Genomic DNA, 24,613 nt, shown 5'->3' with positions numbered 1-24,613 from the left:
CCAATTTATGGCTATCCTTAGTTTGGAAATGCAAATAGCCATGGACAGATCCCTGTTTAGGGTGGCCAGACTTCTAGTTTTAGGCCGAATAGTCTGCTTTTGAGCCCTCTGACCTCCCTCAGATGCCACCTCAAGTCAGACATTAATTTGTCCTTCATTTGGTGGTGTAAGCCTGTTAAATGTGAAGTGCACAGCCATAATTTCTTCTCACACCAACTCTCACCTGCGCAATTAGAGTTTCTGATGCTGACCCGGCATGTCCTCTGTTTTGGTAAGTTTGAAATGGCCACCCTATCCCTGTTATTGATGCACACATGTGATTGCTCAGTGAAGCAATCGCTCAGTCTATGTCCAGTCTCTCTGATGTAGAAAAGGCCTCAGAGGGAGTACCAGATACAGTAGATGATTCCCACATAATTACAATTGAAGTGTTGCTTGGAAGGACTTGTTTGGGGCTCCAAATGGTGGTGAGGGAGAAGTGATGGCACAAGTGTGACACTTCCTGCAGTCTCAAGGGAAGGTGCCAAGGGGGCCTGACAATAATGAAAAAGGAGAAAACCTCAAGAAATTTTTGAGGCATCATGAATCATTTCTCCACCGATGATTGATCTTTTGTTGTTACAGTAATTATATTTAGAATCTTTTTCATAGGTAAATGTGTAGTAGAACATTTGTTTCAAACCAGTGCATTATCCATGTTAGAGTTGTGGAATCATAGTTACAGTCCCCTCCATAATGTTTTGGACAAAGACACTTCTTTGTGAGTGGGAAGGGATGGTTGAGAATCACTGCTCTAGATCCAATTGTTACTGAAATATTTTGCTTGAGAAAAATTGTCATTGACCCATTTCCTTTGGACATAATGAGTCAATTAGGTATGATTAACACAGTGGTTTTTTTCCCAAAGTTTTTCTTTCCACCCACATACCACCTTAAGCAATCCCTTACTAATCACAGAGCACAATGGCATAGGGAATACTGAAAGTGGTATGTGAGTGGAAAGAAAAAGGTTGAGACCCACTGGATTATATGGTTCAAAGCAGGTGCATGCAGTATTTTCCAAGTATATTTAGAATTCAGGAATTGCTGGAAGAACAAGGTGTATAGTTCTAATCTATCAAGGAGCACCTGATAAAATTGCATTACAAATATTGTCAACAAAATTATCTTTTTTTTTGAGGAGCAATTTAAACAAATTGTGCAGCTCTTCTTTAAATATCAGATTCATTTCAGTTTTATATTGCATTTCAACTGATAATGTTTTAAAATATTTTGACAATTCTCTTCATCTTGCTGAAGATCATTGAGGGTATCTGTAAATTAATCTTTCAATGTGCTGTAAGTGATCATTAAGTGAGATGTATCACTTTGTTGTTGCTAAAAATACTCCTGTAGGAGCAAAACTTAAAATGTTCTGATAAGATTACAGGATGAAGTTGTTTATTAACATTCGTTGCAATTATTTTCTGTCACTCTTGCTGCAGTGAGATTCAAAATCCTTTTGCACTCAGTTATTTTAAGCCACATTTTGTGAAAGAATTAAGATTACTATGTGTAGAATTTCACTCGGGGGGGTCTTTTGAAAGGCAGCTCACAACATGTAATGAATTTTCTCCATGTATAACCCTTCATTTGTAATCTATGATGTATAAAATCATGTGTGCAGTTTCAAGCTGGCTATAAAATCCTTATTGAGGCTTGCTATGATAGTTATTTTAATAATATTTTTATTGAATTTTAGAAAGGATAAGCAAAACATATTCAAAAATTTGTAAAATACAGCAACCTCGATCTTAAAAATTAAAGAACACAAGATTGTCAAACTTGTAAGCACATTCATGTTATACAAGCACAATTTATAAGTTTATCCCAAAAAGCCCTCAACACTTTGGCCCCATCAAAACACTAGAATTTTATATTTAATAGTATGTTTCATTCCAGAGTAACACATGAATTTTGCTGGGTCGGGTTTTATATTTAAAGAAGAGAAAAGCTTTATATTGGCCACCCAGTAATAAAATCAGAAATTAGGCATTGCCATGACTCCATCCCTTTTAGATTTTTGAAGATGAACTTTTAGTCGAGGGTGCTTACCATTCCATGTAGAAGGTGATGTATGGAGCTATATAGACATGTATTCCCTTTATGTTGTGCCCATTGTAAATGCCTGTTTGGCGTCATTGCCTAATTTCTGATTTTATTACTTGCTGGCCAATATATACAACCGAACATTTTGGTTATACATTCATAACCAAGATGACTGTTCGTTATGGGTAGATTATTGTTAATTCTAATTTTTCTAGCCTATGAAATAGTATTTGGGTGGTGAGGACCAGCTGGTCCTCCCTGCCTCCATTTATGGGATTACATAGCACTTGGGCTGTAATCATGTGTGTACTTTCCTCTGCTTTAAATTTAATGATTTATTCCGTTTCTGTGAGAAGATAATCAGGAAATTTTATACTTAATTTTTTAGTAGCAGGTTATATTTCTATTTAATAGTATACTTTTCAGAACTACGTAAGTAATCTTAAGAGGAATTGTTGCTCCGCCTCCTGTGAAGGAGGCTATGTTGTGCACAGAGGCTGGTGAGGTGGTAGGTGAGGACAAGGGGAACCCTGTCCTTGTTGCACGTGGGGGTGGAGGAGGCCAGGGCAGATGTGCGGGTATCCACCATATCTACTCCGCTATATTGAGAGTGCAGAGAGCTATAGATAGGTTGTGACTGGGCGAGGTCTGGCAGATGAAGTACAATGTTGGTAAATGTGAGGTTGCCTGCTTTGGAAGGCAAAATGGAAGCTCAGATTATTATTTAAATGGAAAGTGTTTGCAGCATGCTACCAGACTGAAGGTCTTGGGAATGTTTGTGCATAAACTGCAAAAGATTGGTTCTCAGGTGCAGCAGGTTATCAAGAAGCAAATAGAATTTTGGCCTTCATTGCTAGAGGAAATTAATTTAGGAGGAGCATGGTCATGCTGCAATTGTATAAGGTACTGGTGAGACAGCATCTGCAGTTCTACATGCAGTTCTGATCTCCTTCCTTGAGGAAGGATGTTCTGGCTTTGGAGGCAGCGCAGAGGAGGTTCACCAGGTTGATTCCAGAGATGAGGTGGTTACCATATGAGGAAATATAGAGTCTAGGACTACTTTCTGGAATCTAGAAGAATGAGAGATTTTGTAGAAACATATAAAATGATGAAAGGCATAGATAATATAGGTAGGTAAGATGTTTCCATTGGTGGGAGAGACTAGAACTAGGTGATATAGACTCAAAACTAAGATTTAGGATGGAGATGAGGAGGAACTGTGATAGTCCGCAGTGTCAAAATAGAAAAATACACAACAGAACCATACTGCATACAAGACACATTTATGAATATACACTAGCAGGAATGAGCAATATTAATGCCAGGTAGACAATGTCACCTTAGTCAATATTGAACCTCATTCAAAGATGCATGATATTTTCTTACAGCATATCTTACAAATTGATAATCAGATCTCTTTGAATTAATTTGAAGTACATTATTACAGTTCCTTGTTAACACATGTCATTGCTTCCTTAAGAAATGTAAATTATTGACAACAATCAGTTATTTACTTGTACAAGAAATATTGGTAAAATTTCATATCTTACAAACATATAATGTCCTACCTATAAGGTGTGTTTTTAATACACCTTGACATTTGTGTCTTGTGTATACGAGTTACAAAATTTAATTATACCATGTAAATTATAAGTCTCAGGAATTAATTTGAGTTCTTAAGATTCACAAAGGAGAGAAAAAGTCAGATTAAGATTGGTGATGAAAGGGGACATTATTGGCACCTCTCGTTGAAGCACAAAACCTATGCCATTTGATACGCTATCTTGTGGTTGATAGTAGCTCTGATGGGTGTAATTTGCCTGGGAAACGTTTATGAATGAAGTGGTTTCACTTTGACAGATTCTACTGATTGCTAAGATGTTGCATTAACAATGCATGACTTTGGATGACTCATCTAAATGCTAATATATTAGTCTGAGAGAGGACCTGTGGGTTTGCTGTTAATAAGCATCCTCTGAAACTTGGGTTTAAATGTAGAGATGCTGTATTAATACTTTAATAAAGACATTTTTAAAATAACTTACTTCCGGCTGACTCAAAAATAGAATCTTTTACTGGACCACTTTTCCCATTGAATCAATGGAATTTCCATTGAAAATAGTGGCAGCTACCTCACTAAATATATTTAAGATCAGGTTAGGTAGACTTTTACATAGTAGGGGAAAGCCAGGTAGGTGGAGCTGACCCTATCATCAGATCAACCATGGTTGTTTCAAATCCTCCTTGGAATCTTTCTTCACTGAGATTTATATTTGAATAGCAGATCAGGATCTACAGGCCAATGGCTTGCTCCTGTTCCTTATGTTCTTATCTTAGTCCTGTATGGTAAGCATAAATTTTTGGGTTAGACAAATTAATTGGTAGCATGCCATCTGTCTATTGGTCGGCTTTCTTGCTTTGGGAGGAGGGTGAAGGGGCTTAATATTTGGAAGCTGTTTAGGCTTTGCAAAGCCACATCTGTTTTCAGTTATCTTATTTTCAATGCCTGTTCATTATAATTAGAATAATTGCCTTATTTGCTAGCCTCTTACTTTTTAAAAATAGTTAAAATGGATCAAATTATTAATTTACTTAGTTTTAACTTTAAAGGGTTAAATCAGCATTTTTTGCATACATTTTAAAAATTTATGGTCCCAATTATATTTTTGAAAGAGCTGCATGTACACAGCATGCCACAAGTCTTTTTAGATGGTGGAACGGGTTCCATTTTCATTCTTCATTTCAGGCTAAATCCAGAGGGATATCAATTTTTATAGACCACACAATCCCCTTTGTTCAATATAATGTTTCGATGGTTGTTTCGTTATTATGACAGGGAAATTGTATAATAAATTGATAATGTTTGGTAATGCTTATGCTCCAAATGTGGATGACTTTGGATTCTTTGAAGATTTTACTTCATCCTTGCCTGATCTGAGCCTTTACTCATTAGTGATGGGAGGAGACTTTAATTGCTGGTTAGATCTGGTTTTGGACCTTGCCTTCTAAACCAGCCATTTTGAATAGATCAGCTTTATTCATTCAATGTTTTTTATTAAAATGTGATATTATTGATGTCTGGCATATTTTCATCCAGAAGATGGGAATATTTGCTTTTTTTTCCTTCTGTTCATCACACATATTTGTGGATCCACTATTTTTTACTGAGAGTCAAATGATCCTGTTAATTCAATCTTGTGAACATAGAAATACATTTATTTCTGACCATGCTCCTTTGTTCCCTTTTCTTTAAATAAATTAATGGACAATCCAGTAGATAAATATACTTTGAGGATCTGGATGGATACAACTTAGAAAACATTTTGGTCAACTGAAATTTTCTCTTTCGAGTCCTATTTTTTCTAATTATTTATTTAAACCTTCCATGATTAATGTAGATTTTAAAGAATGGTATAGATTAGGCATGTTTTAAAGATCTATTAATTGAAAGGAGTTTTGCTTCTTTTGAACAATTGTCAGTTAAATATAGTTTACCAAATACTCTTGTAATTTACAGATTAGAGATTTTTTTGTGATCTCATTTACATTCATTTCCTAAGAGATTTGGGAAATACTGGAAGGAATGATTGCAAACCTTTTCTGTACTTTTTAAAGTAAATTTTAAGCCTAATCCTTTAACTACCTTGTTTGGTATTGTTGGGGAGAGAGAGAGAGGCATAACTCTAACGGCATCTGGTTTACATGTATTAGCTTTCATAGGCTGGCAGTGTTGTTTAGATAGAAGGATGTTGTTCCGCCTACTCGCGCTCAATGGTTACGTGACGTTATGTCATGTTTAAATTTAGAGAAGATTTGATGCTCAAAATATCTGTCTTGAATTTAAATTTTCAATCACTGTGGGGTCCTTTTTTTAATTACTTTCAAAAACTTTGATTTGGCATTCATGCCAAAATATATTGGTTAATAAAGTAGTTTATTACTGCGACAAGGATATATTTTTCCTTCTTTACCAAATATCTTCGGTTTTGGTAGTGGGATTAGATTTTATATTTATAATAAAAATATTACTTTAATATAATTTCTTTGATTAAGAATGTGAGGTACTGTGGATGAAATAGTATAATCTGAGTGTAGTGTATTCTATACTTTTCTATTTTTTGACTTTTAATGTGTATTGTTAAGTACTTGTGGAATTTCAATAAAAATATTGAAAAAGAAAGATAATGAAGTGCAAAAGAAAAAAAAAAAATCTGAATACACTCACCAATTGATCAGCACAGGTGCTCAATGTTCTGGAATTTCACCTCAAATTGTCTCATCTGTTTGTCCACAATATAGCCACTATATTTTAAAAGGAAATGTTCTACAGCATCTGGATGCTCTCTAACTATGTTCTTCAATTTAATTATTTCATTTTTATCCATTATTTTAACTCCAGCAAGATGATACAAAAAAATGTGGCAGGTTTCTGAGATTTAGCACTATTGTGAAGACAGCAAGTGACATTGGCATTTGATCAGACAGTGGGGGACATAGCAGGAAAGGTATTGTGAAAGACGATAGCAGTTTCTGGTGTTCTACAATATTGTGGATGAGTTATCTGTGTCTTGTTCTTCAGATTTGTGAAGTTTTGGCAGTGGTGAATGGCGAGGTCTCAGAGTATTGGCAGACTCTGGAAGTCTGGCTACATTGGCTTCTATTTCTAATTGGGATGATGCAAACTTTGAAGTAAATATTTATCATTGGTACCTAGAAATGAATGATTTTCTCTGTGTGAATGTGTATCACAGCTGCATAATAAGAAAAATCGATTTTTTTTTTGGTTGGGATATATGGTTTCGTTGAAAGGACTAGGGTTGGATAAATTTCAAATTGCATTTGTACGTCTAGTGCTGTCTGTAGCACGAAAATATGTAGCTAGTTCTTGGAAAGATAATGTGGAGATTAAGATAACACGCTGGCATAATGAATTGAGAACGTATTATTATGGAAAAAAATTACATGCAATTTACATGATAATTATTCATTTTTTGTTAAAATGTGGTCTCCTTATTGGAGTATATGAATTTGGAAATACTTTGAAATATTCTTTATATTAATTGTATTGTTTTTATATTTGGCTCTCCTTAAGGGAGCTGGCTGAAGAGGTGGGAGGGTTTTTTCTATATAAAAATTTGTTCTTCACTTTTCTTTGTTATGTTTAACTGTATTTTGATTAAAGTCTTCAAATAGTTTTTTTTGTGTTCATTTAATGTGACTCTCAACATATATTTGTATAATTGAAAAATGAACAACAAAATATTTTGTGGCTTAATGAAAAATGCAGAAAATATTCTGGGGGCCAGGCAGCTGAATGGAGTCCGAAACATTGTCAATAAGGCTTCACCAGAATAGAAAGTGCTGGAAACTAAGCATATCAGGCAGCTTCTGTGGTGGGGGGGGGGGAGTTTAAAGTTTCATGTCTAAGACCCTTTAGCAGGATGGACCCTTTGTCAATGTTCATCATTTCTCTTTCTAAAGATGGTTGCTTGCTGAGTTTCTCCAACATATTCTATTTTTATTTTTGGATTTCCAGCTTCTTCATTTTTTTTTCATGCTTTCATCAAAATTGTAAGATTCTTTAAGATACAAAGAAATGGAGGAAAGAACGGAAGAGAAGAATCAGAATTTATTTTCATGAACATGCCACAAAATTTATTGTTTTGCAGCAGAAATTGCAAATATTGGCTATAAATTGAATAAAAAAAATAGTGCAATAAGAGAAAGTGAGGTAATAACTATGGTTCATTGTCCATTTTGAAATCTGATGGCAGAGGGGAAGAAGCTTCCCTTGTGCTGCTGGGTGCTTGTCCTCAGGCTCCTGTACCTTCCACCCGATGGCAGCAGTGTGGGTTGGGTGGTGAGAGTCCTTGAGGACAGAGGCTGCTTTCTTAAGCCACTGCCTCTTAACGATGTCCTCGATGGAGTGAGATTGATGCCTGTGATGGTGCTGGGCATCTTCACAACTTGCTATTTTTTTTTCTTGGCCTGGCCATTGACATCTCCAAACCAGACAGTGATGCAGCCAGTCAGAATGCTCTCCAGGGTACACCCGTAGAAATTTGCAAGTCTTTAATGACATACCAAGTCTCCTCAAACTCCTCATGAAGTATAGCTGCTGGAGCCTTTATGATTGCGTCGACATTTATTTGGACATGCATACAGCTCAGTAACAGGCACTTTTCAGCCCATGAGTCTGTGCCACCCAATTACACCTGACTGACATGCACCCCAGTACATTTTGAAAGGTGGGTGTAAACTGCAGCTGCTGGAGAAAATCCATGCAGACACTGGGATAACGTACTAATTCCTTATAGACAGCACAGGATTCAAACCCTAGTCCCGATCACTGGCAGTGTAACAGCATTGTGCTCACCTCAACACTAAGTGTTCTACCCATGGAGACCCCAGGACAGATTCTCAGAGATGTTGACACCCAGGAACCTGAAGCTCTTAACCTTTTTCACTGCTAACCTTTTGATGAGTACTGGATTGTGTTCTCCTGATTTCCCCTTCCTGAAATCCACAATCAGTTGAGTGCAAGGTAGTTGTTGTGGCATCATTCACCTTGCTGATCTATCTCCCTGCTGTTCCCGACCTCATTGCCATCTGTAATTTTGCTGACAACTGTGGTATCATCAGTAAATTTGTGGATGGCATTTGAATTGTGCCTGGCCATACAGTGATGGGTGTATATCGAGTAGAGCAGTGGGCTAAGCACAGATCCTTGAGGTGCACCTGTGTTGATTGGCATTGAGGAGCAGACATTTCCAATTCGTACTCACTGTGGTCTTCTGATGAGGAAGTCAAGGATCCAATTTCAGAGGGGATGAAGAGGCCCTGGTTTTGGAGCTTGTTGACCAGTACTGAGGGTATGATGGTGTTGAAAGGTGAGCTGTAGTCGATGAAGTAGCCTGATGTACGTGTTGCTGTTGTTCAGATGATCCAAGGCTGAGTGAAGAGCTAGTGATATTGCATCTGCTGTGAAGTGATTGTGATGGTAGGTGAATTAGTGGGCCCAGATCTTTACTTTGATGAAAGTTGATCCTGGCCATGACTAACCTCTCAAAGCATTTCCTCACAACACATGGGAGTGCTACTGGACAGTAGTCATTAGTGGCAATTACTACCACCATCTTGAGATATTGTGGTTTTCTGGAGATGCTCAATGCTCTGCTTAAATTGATAGAACCAGTGATAGGCCCTTCAATTCAAGGAGAAAGACACAATGCAGATAACTGGGCTTTCCTCATGTCTGGCTATTGGAGACTAGGGGAATTTGGGCTGTATTGTCAACATGAGGAATTTACTCTGTCAAATGGCCAAAGTGCAGTGTAAATTCATTCTCCTGGGTTTCTGCCAATCTTCTGCTAAAGTTACATTGGAACATTGGTAGAAATGTTCTACCAATCTCTGTGTGTAGTATCCTGTGAGGTTACCTCATAGGATACTACACACAGAGATATTAACCAGGCAGCTGTTGAAGCTCAGGTGACATAGTATACAGCAATAATACTGGACAACAAAGATTTTTCTTCTTGAACACTTTTGGGTATATTATGGATTTTGGGCTACTGATCACAAAAATTACCTTAAAAATGTCATATCGCATACGGTTCTTTATATATAACCTATTTTTGTGATTACCTGTCATTATAAGACTTCTTCAAGCAAACTAAACCATGAAGTGCAACATGTCATTAAAAATTAATTTTCTGCATTTGCACTTGGATGTCTTCCCCGCTGATCTTGATGCAGTCAGTGCCAAATATGGTGAAAGGTTTCACTAGGGCATTGCAACCATGGAAAAGCAATATCAAGGCAATTGGAATCCATCAAAGCTGGCCAACTATTTTTGGACACTGATACAAGAGGCATCAGATACTAAATACAAATAAAATTCAGTGGCAAAATATTTTATGTCAGTTGAACTAATGCACTGTGTCAACATTATTATAGGATTAAACATGCTAAATTTCATAAAAGTTAATGTTTCTCCAACTTCCTATATCATGCAGCAAATCTGAAATTATATATTCAGCTTGAAATTGTCTATCATAATCCCAATTTTTATTTTCAGGAAGCAAACCTTTACAAAAAAAATTGTTACTATGTCAATGTTCTATGGCAGCAGGTGTGCAGAAGGAAATACAGACCTTATGTGTTCCTTCAAGCTGTATTTTCGAAGTAGATGCATTGATGAACAGAAATTGCCCAGAAATTTTAGATTCAAAGGGAAAACTGAACTGAAAATCTATTGGTTATTATTGTGACTGAATGGTTGACACAAAGTCCTAGGATCAGTTGCAGGAGGAAATCTGGTCAGACAGAGCCCTGTGGAGTGTGAAAGTGTAAAGCCCCAACTCTTCTGCACCTCTGAGGCTTGGAATCCACTTGAACAAAAGCAACTGAGGTTTCTTGTAGGCATATCTTGATATTATTGTTGACAAAAGCCCTTCTCTCACTCAAACTTGGACCCATCCTCCTTCAGATATCTGATGAGGGCCTTTTACTTCCTATGGATGCTGTGTGACCTGCTGAGTTTCTCCAGTATGTTTGTGTATTGCACCCATCCTCCTTCAGATATCTCTCTGATTATTCACTGATCATTTCCCCTAGACCTCTCCTCCCCAGCTCTTTATCCATCCCTGTTTTCATCCCACACCTTATAGCATCCCATCTCATCCTCTTAACAAATGTCCAGGATATGAATCAATTTTGCAATCTCTATAATAATAGAAATGTCACCTCCCAAATCCTAATTGTCATACAGTGAAAAATTTACACTGATTGTGGTGTGCTTCCTTCCATATAACAATAGTGTTTGAGGTTGACTACATTATATTCTTACATTTAATTAGGATTCATCTGGGTGGGATAGCCTTCTGCTGATACCTTTTTTTAAATTATTCCATCCAAGTTAAAACTCAATGTAACTGAATGAGCAGAGGTGAGTGTTAGCTGCCAACCAATTCTTTAGTCCACATTTAGCACTTGTGGCCAAAGGCTAATATGGGAATCTAAAGGTTGTGGTGGCTGTGAATTGGCGCACTATTATTTACATTTGTAACTGCAATTCATAAAGAGCCTGGATTTATTTCTTTTAATTTATCAACAAGTTGGTGCAAGAATAACATTCGGATGTTTCGATTACTTAATTTAAATATTATCTGCGCAATATACTCTGAGCTTGGCATTATAGACTCCAACAAGTGCATTTTTTTTGTTTTGAAAATAAATTACACTGAACAACAAAGATTTCATTTCCTTGTCATGTACCATTTTTTTTAAAAGACAACTGAAATTTGTGATTTCCTGTCATATTTTAAGTCTACTGGTATATTGCCCACAAAATGAGCTGTTGTGGTCAGCCCAAGCATGCCTAGACATGCAATCAGTGCGGGTGCTATGCAAATGTTGTCTTGGGCCTAGGTATGCTTAGACAGGATAGATGCAGACAGGCTATAAAAGCAGCTCACATACAAATGCTGTGCATTATGTTGATATAGATTGCACATGTTTTGATGAACATGTTCTTCAGGCAATAGCATAGTGAGTGTACTTAACAATAGCATTTATTATCTTCAGGAAGATTCAATAGAGCAGAAATGTCTCAACAGCTATGATATTATTACATTTGTGGTGAGTATTCTCTTAAGGCTCAAAGATGCAGCATGACTGCAGTTATAAAGAAAGATTATGAGCTCTACTTTGGTTGTATAATAAGTGACAAACCCTAGATTCCTCACAATTCTGTGCAATGTGTGCGGTCAACCTGAAATCTTGGTGCAGAGGTACAGTATTCAGAAGTAAATTTTATACGTTGATTTAATGTTTCTCCAAATTCCCACCTGATAATTGCAAATCTGAAATTATCTTTGTGTTCATCTTGAAGATGTCTATCATAATCCAATTTTTTTTTTACCATGAAGCAAACTTTTTTTCCAAAACAATTGTTGTCCAATGTTATTAGAAGTCTGAAATATTGTTTCCAGCACTTTTGATGATTTGGTAGGGGCTACACAATCAACTGATCAGGCAACATCTGTGGATGTTGAAACTGAGCTAACGTGGGGCAGCATGGTTGACATAATAGTTAACGCAATGCCTTTACAGCACCAGCGACTCTGGTTCCAATCTGGTGTTTTCTGTAAGGAGTTTGTACATTTTTCCTGTATCTGCAGAGATTTCCTTTTAATGGGGGTTGTTGGTTCAATTGGGTATAATTGAGCAGCACAGGGCTTATGGCCCAGAAGGGCCTGTTACCATGTTGTATGTCTAAATATGAAATGTAAATATTTAAAGATTTGGGGTCTGTGCCCCTTCATCAGAAATTTCAGTTCAGTTAAAGGGTCATGGACCTGAAACATTGACTCTATTTCTCTCTCCCATGTGCTGCCGAACCTGCTGAGTGTTCTGGCACAGCCTTGATCTCAGATTTTCAACAAGTGTATTTTGTGCTTCTTGTGATGAGGCACACTGTTGACATTTTGACATCAAGAATTTTCCAAATTCATTTGGTTAGCTAGCAACTTTCAGGCAAAAATAATGCTAATCAAATACTTTTTTTTAATCTTGTGTACGAACAAAATGTGCCTTTGGCCAACACAGAAATTTCTAACTTCCAGCCTTGTTAGAGTGTAGATAACTAGCTGGGCAATTTATACATAATATGGCTGTTTATTGTAATCTTTCTGGGAATGTCAGCACTCCTCTTGGAACTATGGAATAATCCTATAAGCAATGGAGTGTGATGGAAAACAGGTGGCCAATATGAGATTCACACAGCATGAGTTAATGCTATTTGCATGGAAATTATTAAAGTCAATAATGGATTCCCAGCACTTACACTAGCTTACCATATATTTTTGTCTACATCATGTTTATCAGTTTATATATTGTTGGTAAATTATAAACTATCTATGTTATGACAGCTAATCTTCCCTCTGCTAATGTATTATTTCCCTAAAGGAGAATGAAATTCACTCTTTATGCTTTAATATCTGTATTGCAGTTTTATCTGAAGATCTTCCTCCAAAATAGTGTTGATTATTTTGCTTGGAGACAAAATTGTTACAGGCATTTCTCTACATGTAACAAGCTAGTGAAAAGAAGTTGCTGGTTAGTTGGCAGTATTAATTGTCATACAACTTTGACAATATTTCCACAAACTTCAAACATGCAAATAGAATCGACTCAGAGTCTCCCACAAACCTAGGCAGTTTAATACTATCTTCTTCCTAAAAATAGGACTCCTTGAACTTTGCTCCTTTTGGAAAACATTTCTCATCTGCATTGTTCTTGAGCTCTTCTTCAACCCATTAAAATGTGTGTCTTGAAATTCACTCCCAGTCAAAGGTCTTCAGAGTGTGCTGTTGCATTTTTGAAATGTAATCCCATTGATTTCAATTGAACTGAATTTTATAAGTAGAATACAGCACACAGCTTCTGCAGGCTCAATGTTTTAGCACGACTAACCATACATAAATGGGAATGCATAATTGATGCACTTAGAAGGTGTCGGCAAATATTTTCTATTTGATCCACAGAAATGCTGGAGGAACTCAGCAGATTTCACAGCATCCATAAGAGTTAAGGGTATATGAACAACGTTTTGGGCCTGAGATCTTCAACTCTTGAGTAAAAGGGAAGAAGCACTAGGGGAAGGAGTACAGGCCAACAGTCAAAAGGTGATGATTGGATATGGATAGGAGAAAAAAGGTGAGACTTGATTAGGGTAATGGGTGGGTCTGAATGAAGAACTGGGTGAAAGAAGACAGGAAAAAGGAAATAGAGAAAAAAAAGAGAAAAATGAAGCCTTACTGATTCATATGTTTTGGGAATGCCCTAATTAAGAAAAATTTTGGAAAGATTTTTCAGACTTTATCAAAGATTCTAAAGATCAAATTAGAACCATGCTCTGCTATTGATTTGTTGGACTCTTCTTGAGAAGAGAATATACTCTTTGACCTCAACCCATGTTGGCTTTTACTTTGTTGATAGCTCGACAAACAATTTTAATGAAATGGAAGAATGACTCCTGCTACTCATGCCCAAAGGTTACATGATGTTTATGTCCTGTTTAAGCTTAGAGAAAATTCGTTACAACATTTAAGATAAAGTTTCATTTTGACAAGATGTGGGGCCCATTCATAGATTACTATAATAATTGGAAGATTTAAAAAAAATCTAAATGCTCTGTCTGGTGTCTGAAGGTCGCATTTCGATCCATACCTTTACAATTTTACAAGTTAACCTTGTTTCGAGTGAGGAGTTGGATTAGTCAGAGGATTTTAGTTTTCTTTTGATTTTTTTTAGATTAGTTAAATATGGTTGTCATTTGATCATATCATTAATTAGGATAGAATGCACCCTTTGTCTATATAAAGGGATTGTTTAATTTTATCTATTTTGTATCCAGACTATAATATGAGAAAGGGATAAACTGTTAATTACCATATTGATAAAATTTGATGTCTTAAATAAATTAAATAAATAAACAATTATGGATAGGTTTTTGGTTTATGTTATATGTTTCATGTGTGATATGTATATATGACCTGTTGTTAGATGATTTTGTATATTGGATTTATGTTAAACTCTAAAAGAAAAATGGGGATAGATGAGGGGTTGGGGCTAACAGAAACCCCTTATAATGCCAGCTGGTTGGAGGATGCCAGATGGAATGATGTGTTGATTGCCCAATTTCAGGTGGTTATCAACTGCATCCAGTGCTCCCATTGTGATGTTCTCTACATCAGAGAGACTGATGTAAATTGGGAGATTGCTTCATTGAGAACTTTGGTTCTATCTACCATAATATCACGGATCTTCCAGTGACCGACCATTTCAATTCTCCAACCCAATTTGGAGGATCGATACTTCATATTGGGTCTGGGCACTCTCCAACTGGATGGCATTAACATCAACTTCTCCAGCTTCCATTAGACCCATTTCTCCTTTCCTTTAGCACTCTCTCTCTCTCTTGCCTTTTCCATCTGTCTCCTTTTCTGCAGCTCTGCATGCACAAAGCTACCCCTCCTCTCCTATCCACATCCCATTATCACTTTTTGACTATTGGTTTGTGCTCCTTCCCTGCTCTTACTATCCTTCCCCTCAGCCTTTTGATTCAAGCACCTGCCTGCTTTTGACTTCGAAGGGCTCAGGCCTGAAACATTGGTTATATATCTTTACCTCCTATGGACACAGTGAGATCCTCCAGAAATTGTGTTTTTAACTACAATCACAGCATCTACAGACTTTCATGCCAGATTTTGGTTTTTGGATAATTTCTGAGATTTGGAATGATAAGAGTCATTGGCAAAGCCAGAATTGTTAGGATAAAGCTGAAAGTCAAAGAAGTCATGAAGCTCAAAAATGCTCAATGTTTTTGTTCTTGCCAGATCTTCTTTTAAGAATTAATATTCAAGTAGGTTCTTCAATCTTGAGCAAATGGGTAATATTACCTCCAGGCAGAAGCCATGGCAGGAGCTACCAAAAATGTCTGCATTTGTAATAACCAGGGCCCAGATCTTCCAGCAGGAACTGATGCCTAACTTGTGGCTTGTTTGAACATTACTGAGGTGCATTTTAGGAAGGAAGTTGTCAGTGGATATAACCTTGTACACGTTGAGGCCCTTCTCTAACCATGTTGCAAAATGGGAGCCAAAATCAGTGACTATTTGTCTTGTTTTATCAACATATTCATTGTACTGTATAAAGAATAGTCTGAACAGCTGATTCAAACTCTTGCTTAAAAAAAATTGAATTTAACATGGAATGAGCTCTTGATATGCCGCTGAAGAATAATTAAACTATAAAATTAACCTTTTAGTAACTTGAAAGTACTGTTTAAAAAAAAAATTATGGAAGTTTTTCAAATCATTAACAGGCAACATCTTGAGATGCAAAATATTTTTTCTTAAGATAAAGGCACAAATGAAATTTAAATGGACATCATTGCAAATAGTTACAAATAGGGTACCTGTCAAATAAATTATGTTTAATATTGCATTAATCTAGAGAAAATAGATTCTCTTTAGGTATGTGTCTATCCCCCAACCCATGGAACAAATCCATATTTGTTTCATGCTTCTCTTCTATAGTGTGGTATCGAGCATGTTCTATAAAAACTTGCCTGGAGAATTATCTTTACAGATCCTGAATATGGTCAAAATTTCTTGCCAGAGAAACCTCGTCAATAAATTTAAGAATCACCGAAATTTAAAAAACAACTTTTAACGCATCGATAACAAGATTTTTGAAGAATAATAATAATTAAATTTAAGTTCACCATACTCTTTTTCAAATCAAACCTGCTTGTGGTTGGCATTAACATCAACTTCTCCAGCTTCCATTAGACCCATTTCTCCTCTCCTTTGTGGTTTATATTTTAACTACAGTGAAATGGTAAAAGATGGAATCTTCAAAGCTGGTTGGCTGGGCTCTGTTACAACTTTGTTGGACATCAATGCATTGTGGGAATTTCAGAAAGTAGATAAGCATTGTATTGTTAGCACAGTATTTCCTGAGTGCCTTGATTAATCAATATTCTGTTTTGCATGCAGTGTTTTTACACAGACATTGGGGTTCATTGAAAGTAAAGAATATAGGTTTTATTTCAAAATGGACAATGCTAATTCCATATTTCACAGCCCTGCATGGCAAACAGTTGAAATGTACCAGTAGAAGATTTGCAGAACCCATAATAAACCTGCACTAAAAGGGACAATAAATGAAAAATTATGCAGTTCATTTAAAAACATGTTAAATCTTTCATTCCTAGCTTCCCATGCATCAGTCCGTTTGGAGTGGTAAAGACATGCAAAAACATGTTGCAAAATTTCCATCAAAAACAAATACCACAAAGTTGCTGCTTTATTAATTTCCAGTTTCCATTCTGACCATTTTCTAATAACAGTATTACTTGAAAATAACATTAAAATGAAAGTGGTCTTTTTTTGTCAAATGGTGTGTTTCTATTTTTTTCTGAAGAAAACTCAAATAATGGCAAATGCTGCAGACTCTGTCATGTCTGAATGTCATGTAATGGAATGATCTTTGTCTAACCAACATTTTTAAAAAAAAAAGTCAACTGGATGCCGTGAAATCTAATTTCACATGGTGACAAGGGACCTTACCCCAGTAAAGTAATATGAGAAAAGCTATAAATATTAATCTAATCTTCATCAGTTTCTTTTCAATGTAAAAAATATTTATTAATCTGTTCAGTCAGAAAAATAAATATTATACTCTGTTCTCTCAGTCAAATAAAAAAGAATCAAGTTCAGCCAGAATGTTACTTGATGCTTCCAGAATCAGTCCATGGACAGCACACAAATATCTGTGTCCAGAACTCAAAAAATATAACTGTCCAAATGTATCAGAGTCTGTGGTAAAAATAATGAAGGGTGTATAATTATAATGAATCCAAGATAGAAACACTACAGAACTGAAACATCAGCAGGAAATCTGGTATCAGCATACAGCAAAAGGCACCACAATATTATTCTATTTATGATGTGAAAAATTGACACACCATCATTGTTTTAACTGTAAATCATATTTTACATATAAATACATGTTTCCCTATAAAAGACTTTCTTGTTAGCTGTAAGACAACTTGCTAAAATGAAAATAAAATGTTTAATTTAATTTTAGAATATTTGATAATTATACAAAATAAAATATTTTTACAGTTGCAGTTCTATGGCATTTACACAGGGAGTGAGTCTTGATTTGATTTTACACGTGTTGTACGGGTGTGCAAGTCCTCCCGTACATTATGTCTATTGGATGAGTAAGTCCTACTTTCAGAAGCCCAGAATACTGAAGCTGTTTCTGTATTTGCAGCTGGAGGGTTCTGAATGCTTAGGAAAGGTGTACGCTCTCCTATTTTCTCACCATCAGAATCCGTGTCAGAGCAGCAGCTTTCTGAGTTTGAATCGCAATCGCATTCAGCTCTGTGTGAAATGTGACCATTTGGTTTTGTTTTCCTCCACCTTCTATTGCTGTTCGCCATTTTCTTTGGTTGATCAAGTGCTGGGATGTACTCTTGTGTTGTCTCATATTCATCATCTTCTACCATTCTTGCTGGACTGGGGGGTAGACTTCCAAAACTCTCGTGAAGATGGCTGCGACGCTGTTTGTAGAGGTCATGCTTCACGTTGTCTTGATGATGTTTGTGATATCTTCTTAACAAAGGCTGCTCATCTTCCACCAAGTAACCCATCACTGCTGGAGGCAATGTTGCATGGGCAGAACCATGTGGAGACACCTCGAAGACAGGCGCATATGATGGGAGAGAGTAATGCAGATCAACAGGTGATAACCGAGCTGGCGTTGTGAGGGCAGACACATACCTAAAGAGAATATATAGAATCTGTATGTTCAAGTGGTTTAAACTGCTGTAACTAATTTGCTGTTCTGAGACTCTGGGTCAGGCAGTGTCCTTGGGTAGAAATGGACTGTCAACATTACACGTTTGGCACCCTTTCTCAAGATGGAAAAGGGTCCTGACCTTCAATGTTTTCCATCCATTTCTCTCCAAGGATGTTGTCTATCCTACTGAGTTTTTTGTCTTTTTCTTTGCTCAAAATTCTAGCATCTGTAGTTTCTTGTGTCTACATCATTGTTCCACTATAATTTGAAATAGGAAATTGTATTTCAAGGTCTTTTGCTTTAGAACATCATTATTACATATTTCTGTCATTGTATCACTAGATGAAACCCTATTTAGAGTCTTGGCAAGTGATTATTCATTGAACATGCAGTTCATCTCAAACCAAACTATGAAACTGGGTTGATATCTGCAATTGTGCTTAGAAATCAGGTTTATGAATGATATGTCCTTACAAAGCATAAACTTGATAAATAGAGCTCTGAATATTTTCATTTAAAAAATTACATCCAGCAGAATCTGTCATCTGCCCTTAAACCTGCTGAGGTGGCAAATGCAGTGGTTTGGATGGTGCTGTTTAGTTGACTGTGCACACTCCAGCCTCTGTGTGCTGATGGTGTTTGGGTATTGGTTGAGGAACCAAAGTAAGAAAACTTGTAAGTGATAACAAAGAGTGCAAAGAAAATATTCTTATTTAGTCAGTGAAACTGGAAGCTGTTGATTCACTTAACGATACATTTATTTATCTTCCAGTTTTCTCAAATGATAACACTTGCAATTTTTTCAGAAAAATGTTGCATAAAATCAGATTAGTTTCCAAATTAAAATTTACATGTTCCAAAGATTAAAAACCAAGTGGAACATTGTGGTATACTGGACAACTTTAATTTGGTGTCAAACATATAAAAAGCTTTAAAGGAACACTGAGATGGAATAAATATGCAAAAATGTGATTGCAGCAGTTGAGTTAGGACCTTAGTGACAAAACATTGCGTCTAACCCAATAGCAATCTGGTGGAGTGAGGTCTACAATAAATAGGCTTTGGAAGTTTTTTTTGGGGGTGGGGGGCAGGGAGGTTGGGGGTGGGGGAATCTGCAATCCTCAATCTACATTGAACAGAAATGTTTGCCTGGTGCTCAGACTCTATGTTAGGAGGTTGTTTGCAACTATAACCACTGACTGGTATGTCAGGGACAATGACAGACCCTATTTGAATAATTGCAAGAGTGACTTGTGCTACAGTTGATATGTACTTGGGAGCCAGGTTTAATTTGCTGGTGCTCTGCAGCCATCCAAAGATATTCTGCTTTGCCCTTCTATGGTTGATGAGCAGGGCTATGTAGAACTGCTTCTCCAGGAAAGTTATTCTGTTTTTTTCCTAGCTTGGCCCCACTAAAGTTATGGCTATTCCAGTAAGTTTCCAATAGTACTGAGCAGAAATATGTCGTGTAAAGGACAATTAAATTGTGGATCTTTCCACAAATAAATATATACATAGAACACCATTTTCAAAATAGTTTTGGTACCTGTCACTGTGAGGAGAGTCTCTGAGAGAATCCACAGAATCTCTGCAGTGGAAGATTGGATGTCTTGTGTCCTGATAACCACAAGCTGCTCTTAATCTGTCTCGTGGTTCCATCGGACTGTTGCATTTGCTAGTTTCCAAAGATGAGTTCATCATACCAGAATGCATTTCTGATGTAACACTGTCAGATTGTTCTATGCTCCATGTATTGTTCCCATTTCTATAGGAAACAGCAATATTAAGGGTAAGACCATTGATAAGTATAGGTAGACATGACAGAAAATATTTCATAACACTTTCAAGAAAGCAATAATTCACTGAGAAATACAGACTCCTTGACTTTTCACTTTGGAGTGAAGAAGGATGAGAGGAGACTTGATAGTGGTCTACAAGATTGAGAGGCATAGATAGGGTGAATAGCCAGCACCTGTTTTCTAGGGCAGGATCAGCAAACACCATAGGACATATGAACCAAGTTAAGAGAGGGACGTTTAGGGGAGGCATCCGGGATGTTTTTGTTTCCCCACACAGAGGTGCTGGTAATGGTGGAGGAAGCTGAAATATTGGGGGCATTTAAGAGACTCTTAGACAGATATATGGATGAAAACAAAAGAGGGTTATGAGGTAGGGAGGGTTTAGTGTCCTTTTAGGAAGGGGTCTATGGGTCCACACAACATTGAGGGCTGAAGGGCTGTATTGTTCTCTGTTCTAAAAGGGCATTCATCCTGGTTAGATTAGAGATCATGCAATCTTGTAAAGAAGGCCTATTTTCAAAGAATGGCTAGAAAGATGACAAATAAGGGAAAATAAAGTAAGTTAGCAAGAAATATTAATAGATGAGCTTCTACAAGGAAGAGAAAAGCTATGGTGACAATGGGGAAATGATAGTGGGGAACAATGAAATTGGAGGGATGATGATTAAATATTTTGCATCGGTCTTCAAGATTTTGAAACCATCCCAATAATAGTCTAACCTTGGAACCAAATGGAAAGAAAGAATGAAATTATCAATCAGCCAAAAAAAGACTAAATGTTGGTAAAATTGGACCTGATTGCCCAAAACCTAGAATTTATTTTTTAAAAGTGGATTCAATCATTAAAATCTTATGAAATTCATTAAATTCTGGGAAAAGCACCAATGCAGGAAGGAGGGAAATAGAAACCAGGAAACTCTACACCTGTTATCTTGACTGCAGGGCAAATGCTGGAATCCATTGTTAACAGTAGTAGCAGGTAATTTTACAAAATCATAATGCAGTTAATCATAATAAGCATTATTTTATTAAAGAGTAATAATGGTCAACAAATGCTTCTCATTGTTTGAGGATGTAACAACCAGTAGAAGCAGTATATTTGGATGTGGTGTCACTTTAAATACTACTGCTCAAGGAATTGGGTTAACACATTTGCCCGGATTTTAAAAAAAAATGCTTAATTAAAAGACAAGATTGAATAAATTGGTCATTGGGACATGCTGTAACTTGCGGGGTGTTCCAGAAACCTTAGCATTTGAAAGAACCAAGTTTATGGAATGCAGTACAACAAAAATTAAGTATTTTTTAAAAAAGTTGCTGTGCAGTGAGTGAATAGGATGGACATCATCATTAAGGGTTTGGTTTTTAAATTTTATTCACAACACGGTAGAAGCCAATTCAAGCCATGTAAGCACATGCTGCCCAATTACACCCAAATTAACCTACAACCCCCATATGTTTTAAATGTGGGCGGAAACCACATGGGGAGAATGTACAAACTCCTTACAGACTGTGCTGGATTTGTACCCGAGTTGATGGTGTGGTGATAGTGTTATGCTGTCCATTTATGACCAGGAAGGTGGAATATAAAAGTAAAGCAGTCTTGCTCCAACTCGATGTGCAGCTGTAGAGATGGAACCTGAATCACTGCTACATGTTTACTCCCAATGGAAGTAATTCAGAGAAAATGGACTACATTGCTTGCTGGGATGAAGCAGGGGTTAACGTCAGTGAAAGGCTGTGCATGTGGGGCCTATGTTCAATGATGGTTGGACAAATGAGTGGTGGAAGGAAAGATTCTGAGGGGATTTGACAAGGAGGATGCTAAGACTATGTTTCATCTTAGTTTCAAATTTTCAGAAAAAGGATCACCCATATTAGAAGAAAATGAGCAGGATTTTCTTCACTGAGAGTTTTGAATCTTTGAAATGTTCTGTCCCTGATGATTGTAGATGTTAAAGGATAGATGGACAAGATATTTGGTCCTTTGGGAAGTTGAGTGTTGTGGGAAACAAGCAAGCAAATGGAAATGAACTTACTGAATGGCAAAGCAGGCTCAAGGGATGGAATGGGCTACTCCTGTTCCTATTTCACATGCAGAATAATCATCAATAAATGGATTTCAATGTAGCCAAAGATGGTAAACTATCTGTCTCTACAAATACAGAATGTCATTAAAAATTTGTAAGATCATTTACACAATGATATAGGAAATTTTTAATTTTTCAGAGCTTGATGCAATAAGGAGGGAGTGTTGAACATTTAGATGTGGTGAATTTTTGATTGTTCAAACCCTCCTTGGTTGGGAGGGGGTGATGATGGTGGGAAAGTGTAATTATACAAGAGTAGTCGAGGCACCAATCACTAAAAAAAGCTAAATTTTCTAGTCATTGATTTGATGGCTCTTTCAGGAACATTACTGTAGGCAAATTGTCCTCTGCATTGTCACAACTCAAAACTTGGCCATGAAATTGGTTGGAATGTTCCTGGGTCTTATCTAATTGTGGGAGGGTTAAAATTCACCTTTTAATCACACGCACCAGGTAACTGATGTTACAGCGTATGCTGCGACAGTTGAACTCCACTTCCAAAATTTGGATCTATTGACTTGAATAAATTCAAATTACATTTTAATTGGAATATTTACAAATGGTTTGCTTTTTAAAAAAAAACATTTAACTTTTGGCCTTGATGTCAAAATATGTGAATACATTAAGTTTCTCAGTCTATACCTCGTGAATTAAAATGTCCTAATAACTTAATCTTGTTATGTTGGATGAGATGCAATATTTTATCTTGCATATGGAAAGTTACCCGGGATATTAGCAGAGTTACTCAGGAAAGGGTTTAATACAGTGCAGGTATTAATAATTCTAATTACAGCCAACTAGAACAACACACCAAACCCCGTTAGTGCCTATCTACTGTCATATCTCTAAACTGCAAAGAATAATCAGCATTAATTATGATTTGCTGCATAGTTGTTGTAAGCCATTTGTAATTTTGATTATCTGAATTGCTTTACAACCACAGATTGGACAATTTATTTTAATTAAGAAAAGCATTCCAATTTTTTCAGCATTATTAATGCATGTCTAAACATCACTGAAATGCATTCCTTTAAAATTTACAATTTTGAAGTGACATTAGAAAATCAGTATTAATCACAAATATACTGTACTTGCATTTAACCCTCATAAACAACTAATAATCCACTTGGTTGGAATAAATGTTGAATTCAGCTACAATTTTCTGATGACAATTGCTGTACAAGTAGAAAATGTACCAATTATGTTTTGTAAGTGCTAGTAATGGGAAAAATCCAAGGTTTTCAGTAATGTAAACTGTTCTTCAATATTCAAGTCAGTGGTGAATTACACAACTGATGTAGCAAATTGTTTTAAGGTTCAAAAGATCTTCAATGATTTAAAGAAAGTAATGAAGCCAATAAAAGATTATCATAAATAAATGGCACAGTGTTTGTACTTACAAAAACAAATCTTCCTGGCACAGTGAATATTAAGAAAGTTATGACATAATGAGAAGAACATTTTTTAAAAATGTTCCCTCATGTTTTAGAGCCTGTTTTGCCATTCAGTAAGATGATGCCTGAACATCCCTTGATTCCTCTCCTGTGCACAGATCTTTTGATTTCCTGGAGTATTTTCAATACCTGCAGAACAATAGTCATCTACAGCACAGAATTTCCTCATCTCAGTCCTAAGTGGGCAATTCTTTATCTCAGTCATAGCTCTTGCAATGAGCTTTGGGGTCTGTTGATGCCAATTCAGCTGGAAGTTTCAGCGCAATGCTGATCCTTCATCATATTTAGGAAGGCACAAGCACCAGTGACATTTGTATGCATAAGGAATTGCAAAAAGCAGCCAAATCTTGGAAGTAAATAATTGTTTGATGCTGACTTGAAGACAATCCATTTTCACAATTAAGTCAACTTGTTTAGAGAGCCTCGTGTTAAGCATCAAGAAGAACTTCCAGTCTTTGCACCCACTTTTCTGCAGAGATCAAAGACTCCTAGCATGTTGGACTTTCATGAGCCAGGTGTGAAGTTAAAGTTAAACTTTGGTCTATTACTACTTGTGTGGGGGGGGAGGGGGGCTGTGGCAGATGTTCCTCTTGGTCAGCACTTAAATGGGGAGGAGGAGGAGGAGAAAAGGGCCTGCAGTGCAGGACTACCTGTTGAAGTAGGAGGAAACCTCTCAGCTGAAGACCCTATCCACAAAGAGAACCTCGGCATGTTCTCTTTCATGACTGATAAAATTTCAGAAAACTCCACTCCTCTAAGGAGTTGCCCATTAAGGTGCACTTTGCTGCAGCTAAACTGCTGC

The 24,613-nt window shown here is 36.7% G+C and overlaps 2 protein-coding genes across 12 annotated transcripts in view; one reads left to right on the top strand and one right to left on the bottom strand.

Annotated features, from left to right (window-relative positions):
* LOC138743365 (PH and SEC7 domain-containing protein 2-like) overlaps positions 1-24,613 on the top strand; it is a 274,779-nt gene that overhangs the window by 193,358 nt on the left and 56,808 nt on the right. The gene's annotated exons all lie outside the window — the stretch shown is intronic.
* LOC138743366 (pro-neuregulin-2, membrane-bound isoform-like) overlaps positions 16,689-24,613 on the bottom strand; it is a 254,101-nt gene continuing 246,176 nt past the window's right edge. For all 3 annotated transcript variants that reach the window (XM_069898622.1, XM_069898620.1, XM_069898621.1), the window contains 2 exons: positions 20,015-20,233; positions 16,689-18,449 (listed from right to left, as the gene is read on the bottom strand). In XM_069898622.1, the coding sequence (XP_069754723.1) occupies positions 17,804-18,449; positions 20,015-20,233 (865 nt within the window). In that variant the 3' untranslated portion in view covers positions 16,689-17,803. The remainder of the gene's footprint in view (positions 18,450-20,014; positions 20,234-24,613) is intronic.

The sequence above is a fragment of the Narcine bancroftii genome, chromosome 9 (genome assembly GCF_036971445.1).
Source record: "Narcine bancroftii isolate sNarBan1 chromosome 9, sNarBan1.hap1, whole genome shotgun sequence".
Lineage (NCBI taxonomy): Eukaryota > Metazoa > Chordata > Chondrichthyes > Torpediniformes > Narcinidae > Narcine > Narcine bancroftii.
The sequence above is the reverse complement of the archived record's forward strand: the minus strand, read 5'-3'. Positions and strand labels throughout refer to the sequence as shown.